The sequence below is a fragment of the Colias philodice genome, chromosome 1 (assembly GCF_061535455.1).
Source record: "Colias philodice isolate Cphi_HAF_F1 chromosome 1, ilColPhil1 Martin Lab GWU primary, whole genome shotgun sequence".
Taxonomy (NCBI): domain Eukaryota; kingdom Metazoa; phylum Arthropoda; class Insecta; order Lepidoptera; family Pieridae; genus Colias; species Colias philodice.
The window spans coordinates 4734207-4747755 of NC_143086.1; the positions used below are offsets into that span (position 1 = coordinate 4734207).

Below are 13549 nucleotides of genomic sequence, written 5' to 3' on the forward strand. Positions count from 1 at the left end.
TATAACATCTGTCATTGCATACAGGGTCGTTTACACACACAGACGTATACAAAAATGATAAAGATTTAAGTCTAGATGGCGTGAATGTAAAACAAGTAGGATTGTTATAAAAATAAAAGTTATATTTGTTGGCGTAAACTATTTTGTTGTAATTTTGGGAAATAAATAATGTCAAAATTGATTACAATAAAACGCAGTTTTATTTTATTACCTACATTACACTATTGTTTTTTTTTTATCAAAACATGTATTTGAAGTAGCAAATATGATATTATGCTGATCCAAGCATTTTCACTCAAAACTAATATCACTAGTGATTTGTAAAAGTAAATTATTTCAATATACATTTCATAACCAACAAGTAAGAATAATTATTCATACAACAACAAATCAAACACACTATTTACTATGGAAAAAAAACTAGGAAGGTGAAAAACATATTTACGATTTCGATGCACTCGACTTTTAGTAAAATAATAGGTAAAAAATATTATTATGGTTTTGATCACAGACATATCTGTGGTTTTGATTTTAGCTACTAGTATCAGAAAGCTGCGTGTTCAATGCACGTCGGGGTCCCACAACTGTGGAGGAAGGAAGGTAGAATACCTCCATCGAATAAGTGAAGTTTCTCGACATACTCGATTTGCCGGCCGGCCTCAATGAAGATTGTCCGAAAGTTGTATATGTGCTCTGTAACGAAAAAATTTCGCTAGCGCGATTCAGAGTGAGGTGTCGTACAATATACCTAATGAAGTTTTTCATCTTTTTATTTTACTGCAAATACAAAATAAAAATTAAACAATGGTAATGTAAATTCTAAACAAACTACTACCAAAATACAATTAGAACAAAAATCATTTGACTTGTTTATTTCACCCAGAGGCCAGAGGCGGCTCGTGACAAAATTGTATAGGTGTTTACTTGAAATAAAACAACGAAAATACAATAGCGTTCGGGATGATTTATTACAAAAAAATGAGCACCACATTTTATAAATGTCTATAACACTAAAAATTACAAAGTACAGGCTATTTCAAAACGAATTCAATGACTAGGTATCAATAATTAGTAAATCACCGAATTTGCATTCGCGAGCGTAGGTATCCATAGTGTTTGTCACTGACGGTCACTGACCTCTATAACTTATAGTTATAGAGGTCAGTGGTGTTTGTTGTGTAAACATGTATGTATTTGAGTAGTTAGTAGCATATTATATTCTGAATTTCTGATCCATGCCTATTCACTCAAAACTAATAACACTAATGATTTGTAACAGTAAATTATTTCAATAGGTAGGTATTTGAACATTTCCCAACAAGACGTAAGAATAATTATTCGTAGGTATACAAGATACAATAACAAATCTAATACACTATTTATTATTTTATTATTTACTAGCGGTCCGCCCCGGCTTCGCCCGTGGTACATGTTTACGTTTTCTCTCCATAAGAAGTAATAGCTAGAGAGCTAGCGCAAAGCTACCTGTATGTATTTGACCAGACCTGGATTTTTGTGTGTTGATTCCCCTATACCTACTATACATGAGATGAGGAGTCACTAAGCCCAGAGTGGTGGACGGGGCGCGCGCTTAGGTAAGACAGGTGGAAATTTTTGGCGAACTTTGAAACCATTTGACCACGTCTGCCATTTTGATATTTGAAAATAGATTATTATTACTATCGGAAAATAACAATGGCAGACCATTATCACGCGGATAACATTCTGGCAGACACTTATGAAAGTGCTGAAAAAAATACAATTTTGAAAGTATTTCACCAGATCTGCCATTCATATATTTTATTTATTAGGGTCTTAAAAACTTATTTTCGAAACGGCAGATATTTTCATTGCGTACAGACTTCAGCAGACAACAAAACTTTACAGACTTCAGCAGTCAACAAGACTTAGCTTCTACATGGTCAGATGTATATATGTATTACGTTCCCTGACCTTACATCAATGATTTACTTTATTAATGTTTTTATGGTCATTTACATTTAATTTTGAAAACTATGGAATAAAATTTATAAATTTGATGATACAAAACTAAATATACATTTGTAAAGAATCTCAAATATAAAGTTGTGTTGCAAATAACAAATCATCATTTAAATATTTAGTTTATTTCTTTATTTAAGAAACAATTAACAATTACAAAACAACATAAAAAAACACGCATGCATTTATTGAAATGTTCATTCATCATCACTATCGTATGGCGTTGTGTGACTCGTCTTCATAATCCATTGAATCGGATTCTGTAAAAGTAAAACGTAAATTATATAATAAAAGAAATGAGTCATTATAAACTTACCTAGTAAGGCAATGCCTTTGATGTCGCACGATGCCGCCGCGCCGCCAGTGTAGGTACTTCTGCTGCTACATGAAAATATGCTAGGGTTGCAACAAATGGGAAATAAAACAATTGTGATTATTACTATTATGATGTAATCATTTATTCATATTATGTACATTCAAAACAATTGCTATTATTAAATCTGATGTAATTATTTTTTCATAAATATATAATTATTATTAATTACATAATATATTGCACTGTGAAATATTTACGTATCACTTTATTTTTGATGTTCTTAATTGTCTTTTATAAAATTTAAGTGACGCATTCGCATTGGGATCAACAATCCGATAAGAAAAGAATGGAGACAACATATACATAGCTTTGATTTCAATTCTACAGATACAAAATATACAATCTATCTAAAATGATACAACGGATGTTTCCTGCGTTTTCTCGTCAAAATACCGAAACAACGTAATTATTGTATAGTAGTTGGGCGTGAAAGTAAAAAAACAAATGAAAAGTGTTTTCCATATGATTATTTATTAAATTTACGCGATTAAGAATAATTTCAACGATACAATTTAGTAACCGAGAATTCAGAGGATTAAAGAAAATACCTGCCTGATCATTTTATCAAACTCTAAAAGAATTATGGTTATTTCGCATCACTCGGTTTATTAGTTTGGTAATAATTATTAAAGGTAGTTACAACCCTAGCCATTGAGTCGAACGGTAGGCAACACAATATCGACTTTGTGCGGGTACATATGGTACATTTCTTCTTGCTGTGAAGCGTAATTATTATTATTAAGATTTTTTAGGCTATTTTGAATCAGCTGTTCTAATTTAATTCTAGAAATTTATTAAAACGTGATTTTTTTAAAAGTATATTATGAGTTTATAAATACCTCAACCAATAGTTATTGTGTCCTATCCTCATTTCTTTATATCTTGGTAGTTAACTAAAGTGTTAAATTTACATAACCTCAACAACAACATTTACACTGCCACTGCACTAAAACTAAACTAACTAGCTCTCTAGCTATAAGAACCATCCTCGTACTTCAAGGGATATAATAAAAAAAGAATTATCGAAATCGGTTCAGCCGTTCTCGAGTTATGCGCTTACCAACACATTTTGCGATTCATTTTTATATATAAGACTAGCGGTCCGCCCCGGCTTCGCCCGTGGTACATGTTTACGTTTTCTCTACATAAGAACCATCCTCGTACTTCAAGGAATATAATAAAAAAAGAATTATCGAAATCGGTTCAGCCGTTCTCGAGTTATGCGCTTACCAACACATTTTGCGATTCATTTATATATATATACTAGCGGTCCGCCCCGGCTTCGCCCGTGGTACATAATATTTACGTTTTCTCTACATAAAAACCATCCTCGTACTTCAAGGAATATAATAAAAAAAGAATGATCGAAATCGGTTCAGCCGTTCTCGAGTTATGCGCTTACCAACACATTTTGCGATTCATTTTTATATATAAGATAAGATTATGTGAAAATAACCAGGAAGGTGAAAAACATATTTACGAAAACATAGTAACATAATATGGCTGTCGCTACAATAATTATATTTCAATTTTATCTTTTTATACCTAGTAGAACTGGCCGACGAATAAAAAAAATCGTATTAGAATAAATACAATAAATTACGGAACAAAAAAAGGATTGTAACTGAATTAGGTATGTTTGTTTCTGGGCGCACCGTTTTCGACGACGCGACGCGCGACGTAAGCGTATAGGTATAGGTACCTACTTTGCTAAAACAAACTAATAAAATTGTGTGTCTGTCTGAAAATTCGGAAAAGCATATTTTGCAAGTTTGTAATTACTTTGATAGTTTACCGATTTATAATAATTGTAATTGTAATTGTATAATATATAATTTGCAATGTGGTGAAATTTCATAAAAATCACGGGCCAATTTTTTGTTTTGAATCCCACCGAAAATATAATTGCGTTATTAGAATAATTAATTACTATACCTACCCACGATCAATTATTACAATATAGTCTCAAATGCATACTAGAGAAATATTGCAATTTGATTCAATTAAAATGCATAGCATACAAAAATAAATTCACAACACAAGAAATTCCGCGCGCAAATCATAGCGCGTGTCAATGAAATCAAGAATGTTTTATATCAAGCCGACGCGGACGACGACGCGACGCCGAACAAAAGTACCTACGACGGACGACCACGCTTCGAGTTGCCAAACAACATGAGTAATAAATTGTTTACAAAAAAAACAAGTTTTCCATTTTTCTGTATGAGTAGACAGAACTTCAAAACGCCACCTGCTACGGTTTATATTATGAACGATTGTTATAAAAATAAAAGTTATATTTGTTGGTGTAAACTATTTTATTGATCAATAATTTTGGAATTTAAAATTGTCAACATTGATTACAATAAAACGCAGTTTTATTTTATTACACTATTGTTTTTTTTATCAAAACATGTATTTGAAGTACCATATAATATTATGCTGATCCAAGCATTTTCACTCAAAACTTATATCACTAATGATTTGTAAAAGTAAATTATTTCAATATACATTTCATAACCAACATGTAAGAATAATTATTATTATTCCTACCTACAACAACAAACCTAAAACACTATTTACTATGGGAAAATAACCAGGAAGGTGAAAAACATATTATTATTTACGATTTCGACGCACTGGACTTTTAGTAAAATATAGTAGGGAAACATAATATTATGGTTTTGATTTTTGCTACTAGTATAAGAAAACTGCGTGTTCAAACTACTTGTTTGTCTGTCTGAAAATTCGGAAGTACTTTGGTAGTTTACCGATTTATAATAATATTGTATATATCGTTGTTTAAAAAATATTCAAACACAATAAAATATGATATATGTACTGATTTATCACTGGTTTCAGTGATGAACTGATGAGTCAATTATAGCCACTATACTTTCGTCATACGTGTGTATGATTGATGTGATTTGCAACGTGGTGATATTTCAGAAAAATCACGGGTCAAATTGTCCCACCGAAAATATAACTGCGTTATAAGAATAACTATACCTACGATAAATTATACATAATACAATATAGTCTCAAATGCATACTAGTGAAATATTTTATTTGAATCAATAAAATAAAAAAATAAATAAAAAATAATAATAATACAAAAATAAATTCACAACACAAGAAAATCCGCGCGCAAATCATAGCGCGTGACAATGAAATCAAGAACTTTCGAGCCGACGCGGACGACGAAGGAGCCTAACAAAAGTACCTACAATCATAGGCGGCTCGTGACAAAATTGTATGGCCGTGTTCACTTGAAATAAAACAACGAAAATAGGTACCTACAATAGCGTTAGCAGTACAAAAAAAATGAGCACCACATTATAAATGTCTATTTATACACTAAAAATTATAGAGTATTTCAAAACGAATTCAATTATTATTTAGCAATAATTAGAAAATCCCCGAATTTGCATTCGTGATCGTATTCATAGTGTTTGTCTACACTAATATTATAAAGAGGAAAACTTTGTTTGTTTGTTTGATTGTAATGAATAGGCTCATAAACTACTGGACATTTTACCAATGTTTGCAAGTTTGTGATTACTTTGATAGTTTACCGATTTATAATAATTGTATACTTATATCATTGTTTAAAAATATTCAAACACAATATGATATAGGTACTGATTTATCACTGGTTTCAGTGATGAACTGATGAGTCAATGTTAGCCACAATACTAATCACTTTCGTCATACCTACATGTGTATGAACTATGATTGATGTGATTTGTAATGTGGTGAAATTTCATAAAAATCACGGGCCAATTTTTTGTTTTGAATCCCACCGAAAATACATATATTACTAATTGCGTTATTAGAATAATTAATTACTATACCCACGATCAATTATTACAATTTACAATATAGTCTCAAATGCATACTAGAGAAACATTGCAATTTGAATCAATTAAAATGCATAGCATACAAAAATAAATTCACAACACAAGAAATTCCGCGCGCAAATCATAGCGCGTGTCAATGAAATCAAGAATGTAATTTTATATCAAGCCGACGAGCGACGACGCCGAACTAAAGTACCTACAGTACCATTTACCTTCAGTGTACAATACAGTTTACAGACCTACGACGGACGAACAATAATGAGTAATAAATAAAAAAAAACATAGTTTCTAAGGTCATTAGTTTTATTTTATTTTATTGTTATTTTCTTTGAACGATTGGAAATGAAATTACTCAATTTTTACACAGAACTTTGATTTATTAGAATTATGCTCATTATGCATAAGATAACGAACGCGAATGCACGACATCTAGCGCGTCAATGTCTAAACATCGCCTTTCGTTTAGACATTGACGCGCTAGATCTGTAATAAGTATATAGTCTATGCGCTAGATGTCGTGCTTTATGTCGTGTTTCGCTTGGCAAAAGTCACGCACACTACTGTAGAAGTGTCAAATTTTTCCGGTATTTTACTGTTGTTTTTCTAAGTAAATATTGTAAATTATTGATTAAAAAGGTCGAACGCGCACACATTTCATTATAGAGAAGTGATAAAATGATTAGTTTTAAAGAAATAGTGTCTGTGTTAAGTGTTTAGAGGTAATCAAAAATGTATGGAGGGACGGTCGGAACATCAACCTTAAACATGCCTAGTAAAATAATCGTAATAAAATTCCAATGAAATTTCCGTTTCCATTGATGAGTATAAATGTGCTGTCGAAGTTAGATATTTTCGCTGACAATCGCTATTCCTGATTCGTTTCCGATCCCTACGGCAGAGGCTCTATGGAGCAGTAGATAGACGTGATAATCTGGTTTACGGCACCAAGAACAAATTAAAAAGCAGAACACTTTTTAATTTGTTCAATTTCAAGTTCATCTTTACGTAGAAATTTGAAAACAATCGGCCGCCATGTTGTGACGTCATAGTTGTCACTTTAAGGAAGGCACGGTGGACGCATAATGTCATAAGAAGGTCTTGAAATCATTTCAAAGGACAGTTGAAAGAATCACCGACCTACGTTCTTGTTTGCTTAAGTAGATCATAAACAATTTCATACAGTACCGTGTGCACTCACACTTCCAAACTCGCAATATTACACACTCACACTTCCACAACTCACAATCATGTGTGCGTTTCTAGTTAGTTCCCGTTAACGTGTCGCGGCTGAGCTAAATCGTTTGTAACAAAAGTTACGCATAACTTCGTCGATGTACAGATAAACGTATTTAGGTATATGCACTAGGTCATAGACAAGATTAATGCACATAATTTAGTGTAAGCGTTGCTTTATTAGTTAAAAGTTGGAGTAAATCCCAACATATTGTTATTATCAAATTTAACATACACAGCTTGCAGACAGTATCTGTTTTATTAGTTTTAATCTATCTCTCCTGTCTCCAAATATAAATAACAATCTCCTCCACAAAGTGCTTTCAGTAGAAGTTGCGAGCGTAACTCAGTAATTATAATTGCGTTGATAGAATCTTTGCACAAACATAATAACAGTTTCTAAATGCCTCGTGTTTTCTATTACCCATTATAGTGTACTCTGGAAGCCCAAAGTTAAACATAACTGAACCAACATTACTCAGCGTTGCTTTATCTACTCATACAGAAGCAGTGCCCTCAATAAAAGTTCGAACGCACATTTACCTCATCTAAAACACGAATTTGCAAATAGAATAATATATCTGCATTTCAAACACATTGATATTCCACCGGGAATAGCATCAATCGAAAGTTCGTTTTACTCCGCTATTAGCCCAAAGTATCGGCCAATGTAAATTCAGTGGATGTTTGGATGCGCTAACATTTCACATTAGCGCCTTCCGGGCGTAACCTGATGTTATACAGCTTAAGATTAAATCGCTTTGAGATGCATGCATTTAATTCACGGATTACATGAGTAAAACGTTTAACAACAATAATAATCTTTGTGCTTAGGAAGAAGAGTAGGTATCTATCCTGAAAAATAAAGAGATAAATACCGTCAAGTACTACAATTAATATTACTTATAACAAATTTATTTTTGAAAAATTTTACTGCATCAAGGAAAGAAGTTTCTCTTTATCAAGAAAAGGTTATAACACATAATTTTATTATGCACTAGACTAGATATTGGCTTCAGGGGACTCTTCTGTAACTAATCCTCATTATATCCAGTCCCATACGGAAGCCCATTTTATATTGTTAAACGTTTGACAGTAATTGTATACACACGTCACACGTCGCTCATCATGAAGCGGCGCCTCTTTTGCTTTCAAGAAAATACGTAATTTCAGCCCGCGAAATCCCTTCCACTGAGCATCTCTCTTTCAGTCATTAATACTTGAGTTGAATCTGTTAGATTAATGTGTAAAGCCTTTCACGAGTTGAATCTTTTGTTTTATTTTCAATAGAAATTGGACGAACTCCTTTTATTCGGCAAGTTATTACTTCTCTGGAGTCTGAGTGATTACGAATGAATTTTTTTGAGATTTAGTTAGAATTGATAAATGTCCCGTTGACGGGAGGATAATGAAGTTCGAAAGCTGTCTTCTAGTGAAATAGCTACTGAATGATTATGTTACGTTCTTTGAAACCTTGGTATATGATATGATAATATTAGCCCGGAATATTTGTGCAAGTAATCCAAAGATAATTTGTTACAGTTATTTTAAGACAAATACTACATCCTATATAAGAATGTTAAGACTATATAAGATATATTCATTAATACAGGTAGGTTATACGATTTAAATAATTAATTAGGTACACGTTATAGTTGAGCAGAAATGTTATATTTCATTTATTTTTTATGAATTCTACATTTTCATGATTTGATGAGTACGTTGTTAATACCTGGCGAAATATCATCCAAACAAAATATACAAACATTCGAAACCAAATATCAGTTTTTTGAATTTTTCATCTGTGTGCACGGATCATTTTAAAACTAATTAACTACAGATTTCCCCAATGTAGGTAACCTTTGCTAGGTAAATTAAAATATAGATTCTATTTGAAAAAATTAAACATCACACAAAATCTCTCATATACCTGAACAACGTCGCGTCGCAGACATAAGCATATCAGACATAAGCGTATAATGAATTTTTATTATAATAGGTATCCTATCCTATCCTAATATTATAAATGCAAAAGTTTGTGAGGATTAATATATGTGTATGTATGTTTGTTACTCTTTCACGCAAATACCACTGAACCGATTACAATGAAATTTAGCACACATCTAGAAGGTAACTTGGATTACCATATAGGATAAGTTTTATCCCGTAAATCCCTCGGGTTTTTTTTGAAAACGCGGTTGAAGCCGCGGGGGGAAAGCTAGTTAATATAATTATGCTCTAATATAATGAATTGTTTCTAGGTTATTCCACCGTCTTCTGGTCTAATAGACCACGCGATCAGCATGAGACCAGACTACCACCGGGCTATCTTCGACGTCATCACACACTATGGGTGGAAGGAAATTATCTACATGTACGATTCGCATGATGGTAAGTTCATTTTATCAATTTTTATTGTATTACTAGCTTCCGCCCACCACTTTGTACGTGCATCCCCGTTTTTCCCCGTTCCCGCAAGAATTTCGGGAAATCCTTTCTTAGCGGATGCCTACGTCCTAACATCTACCTGCATGCCAAATTTCAGCCCGATACGTCCAGTGGTTTGAGCTGTGCGTTGATAAATCACTATATCAGTCACCTTTGAGTTTTATATATTATATTTATAGATTAAACGAATTTAATGATTTTATAAAAGTAGAAAGAAATGGAATTGAAAATGAGAGGAATATTTCATAATAAATAAATAAAATAAAAATACTTTATTGTACAATGCACACAAAAATAACATTTACATAAATAAACTTGAAAAAAATGTACAATTTGGCGGCCTTATCGCTTAAAAGCGATTTCTACCAGGCAACCTTGATAAATAGGAAAAATTAATCATAAAAATATTTCGTGATATTATAATATCTAGTACATAAATAGATCATATTAGCTCGGAATATTTAATTATCATTAAACTTAGATATTAGTATGTATAGTAAGTATGTATCTATAGTAAGTATGTATCTTTTTAATTAGGTATATCGTTTTAAGATGGAAAGCATTTCAAGTATTATGTAATTCATTTCTAGTGTAATTAATATTTATTTATTTAATTCTAGAAAAGAAGACTTAAATTACCTTAACGTAATTATATTTGTGGAATTAAAGAAGAATCTGTAGCTTCCTTAAGATGAAGATGAGTCTGTATATTTTATATTTTAAATTTGTGCTAGAAACTTCATCAAAACATTTAGTTTTGATGAAGTTTCTAGCACACACACTTTTAGAAGTAACCTCTAACTAAATCTATAATATAAAATAAAACGCTAAATTTGTTGCTCAGCGCAAAACTCGAGAACAACTAAACCGATTTCATTAATTCTTTTTTTTTTATAATATTCCTTGAAGTACGAGGATTTTTCTTATCGAGAGAAAACGTAAACACGTACCACGGGCAAAGCCGGGGAGGTCCGCTAGTGGTTTTATAAATCTGTGTCACTGGATTACAGCTCGTAGATAGAAAATGTAGGGACTGGTTTTCCGGATATTCATCCCGGTAACGGTTTGCTATCTAAGTATCTACTGGTAATTTCTAGTTCAAATTACGTAAAATACCTACTCTCTTACTGTTTGTACCTTGGTAGCGTTTATTTATGTTGGTAATGCTTTAAATAAAATTTGGGGATATAAATATCACCTACTTATTATGATGTTCTTTCACAAATTAACATCACAATAGGCCATCCATTTTTAGAAAGAAAAATTGTCAAATCATTATTTTTAAATACTTGTAACAAAGTATTAACATTAAAACCATTTTATTTAATTAACAAAATAAAATAAACAACTATATGACAACGCTAAATTTATCAAAACTAAATAAAAATATAACTCTATAGCCGGAAAGTGCAGAGCATAATCGGGTTAACTTTCGTGGATCTTTGTTTCTTTAAAACATCGTAATACATCTCGTTGCTATATAAGTATACTAGCGGTCCGCCCCGGCTTCGCCCGTGGTACATATGAAAAATAGATGTTGGCCGATTCTCAGACTTACCCGATATGCACAGAAAATTTCATGAGAATCGGTCCACCCGTTTCGGAGGAGTATGCAGACTAACATTGTGACACGAGAATTTTATATATAAGATAACATTCAATAAATCCTCCTTAGCGTTCTAAACAAGGAATACTATTAAAACGTAAGGAATAACATCACGGTAAAAACCAGGTAAATCTCGGTCAAACACTCATTATTGAAAAGATATACCAGCAAAGAACATTCAGTCTTTGAATATTTTCCAACTATATCCTTGAAGTATATTTAAAAACATGGTCCCATTAGTGGAGAGAAACAGATTCTTGGAATAACCCAAGTTAATACAAGCATAAAGTTTTATGACCATACACGGATTGCAACCTCTATTAAAAATGTAAGCACGTTTAGTTCTGATTGTGCTTTCTTTGCATCTATGAAGAAAAACAAAGAATCTCATATTAAATATGCACCTCTCATATTAAATATGCTTATAATAGCGTTAATCTAAACAAAAATTCTAACAATAAGCTTGTTTTGTATTGTAAAACAAAAAACAGGTTTCCAAAAAACATTGAAATAACGTGTTTCATGCTATATTTTAGTAGTAGCTCGGATTGATTTTTGACAAAGTAAAATCTCTTTGTTGAAAAACTTGTATAAACATCAACAGTGTTCCAAAAATATACATTGTAAAATGGTCAGATTTATCCATCCGAGAGACATTTGCAAATATTATTGTCATGATGAAAAGTTTGATATAAATGAATAAATGTTTACTAGGTTATGTTACGTTATTTTCTAAAATAAATATAATTATGGACTTACCAATAATAATGGCCCATTACATTATAATGTAAATATTAATTTGATATATTATACCTACCTTATATAATAAAAAAAATGTTATCACTCCTTCAGTAGGTTGCCTGGAAGAAATAACTTACAAAATACAAGTGATAAGACCGCCATCTGTGCTGTGTCTTCTTTTAGCATAAATTTTCTCTTTGTATCTTTGTTTGGTTGGCAGTACAATAAAGTATTTAAATAAATAAAAAAGACGTGTGGCACTCGGGGACCATGCTATGTTTTCAAGCCACACCTCCGCGCCCGTCGGAGTGAGGAGCGTGAGGTTTTTGTTACTAAATTTGTGGATTCGGTCCCCGCGCTCAAGGCCCGCGATAGAAGCTATGCAATAGCTTAATAAAATAAAAGATCGAATTCCATGCCGTTCTCCCTTTTAATTCCTTAATCTAAAAATTGAGTTAGCATTGCATTGCAGGCATTGCAAAGCTTTATTTGAAACTATAGCCCGGACATACATACCGACAAACGGACAAACAGGCAAACAGACGAAAATTCTAAAAACTACATTTTTGGCTTCGATATCTATTGTTGATCACGTCCCAAGAATTCTTTAAAAAAATATTAAATGTATCTACAGTTTTGACTTTCCTACGATTTAATTATATGCATAGGTCAAGGACGTCAACAAAAAATTATATAATTTTATAAATCCATACTAATATTATTATAAATGCGAAAGTAACTCTGTCTGTCTGTCTGTTACTCAATCACGCCTGAACTACTGAACCAATTTGCATTTGAGTTTGAGTTTGAGGACATAGGATAGGTTTTATCCCGGAAATCCTACGAGAACGGGTTTTTCTCTGAAAACACGGGCGTAGCCGCGGGCGGAAAGCTAGTACATAATATACACCGCGTATAACATCCATAAACAATAATCTAATGATACAAAATATATTACATCCCTTTTATCATATACTAAAGAATATGTATCGAACAGAAAAGCGGCATACCATAATTGTTAACATATTGTTTCAAAATACTTTACGCATACCCAACCTAGAAACTCCAAGTTAATCAAAGATGCTCTAACTATAAGGTTAATTTGTTTGCGATATACACCTGCACCATACTTCTGCATGATTAGTTTTAGCACGAACGGTACTCCAAACTTATTCTGTTGCGAAACATTAATTATAGTACACCGATATTCTAGTAGGTTAAATTGTTTAATACATTGATTAGACGTCCATTGGGAATGTGGAATTACGAAGAATACAGAGATAG

The 13549-nt window shown here is 32.2% G+C and overlaps 1 protein-coding gene across 1 annotated transcript in view; it reads left to right on the forward strand.

The window, feature by feature from the left end:
- Positions 1-13549, forward strand: part of LOC149491106 (glutamate receptor 1-like) — an 80341-nt gene that overhangs the window by 33071 nt on the left and 33721 nt on the right. The window contains exon 4 of the mRNA XM_089702168.1: positions 9732-9861. Coding sequence (XP_089558294.1) covers positions 9732-9861 — 130 coding nt within the window. The remainder of the gene's footprint in view (positions 1-9731; positions 9862-13549) is intronic.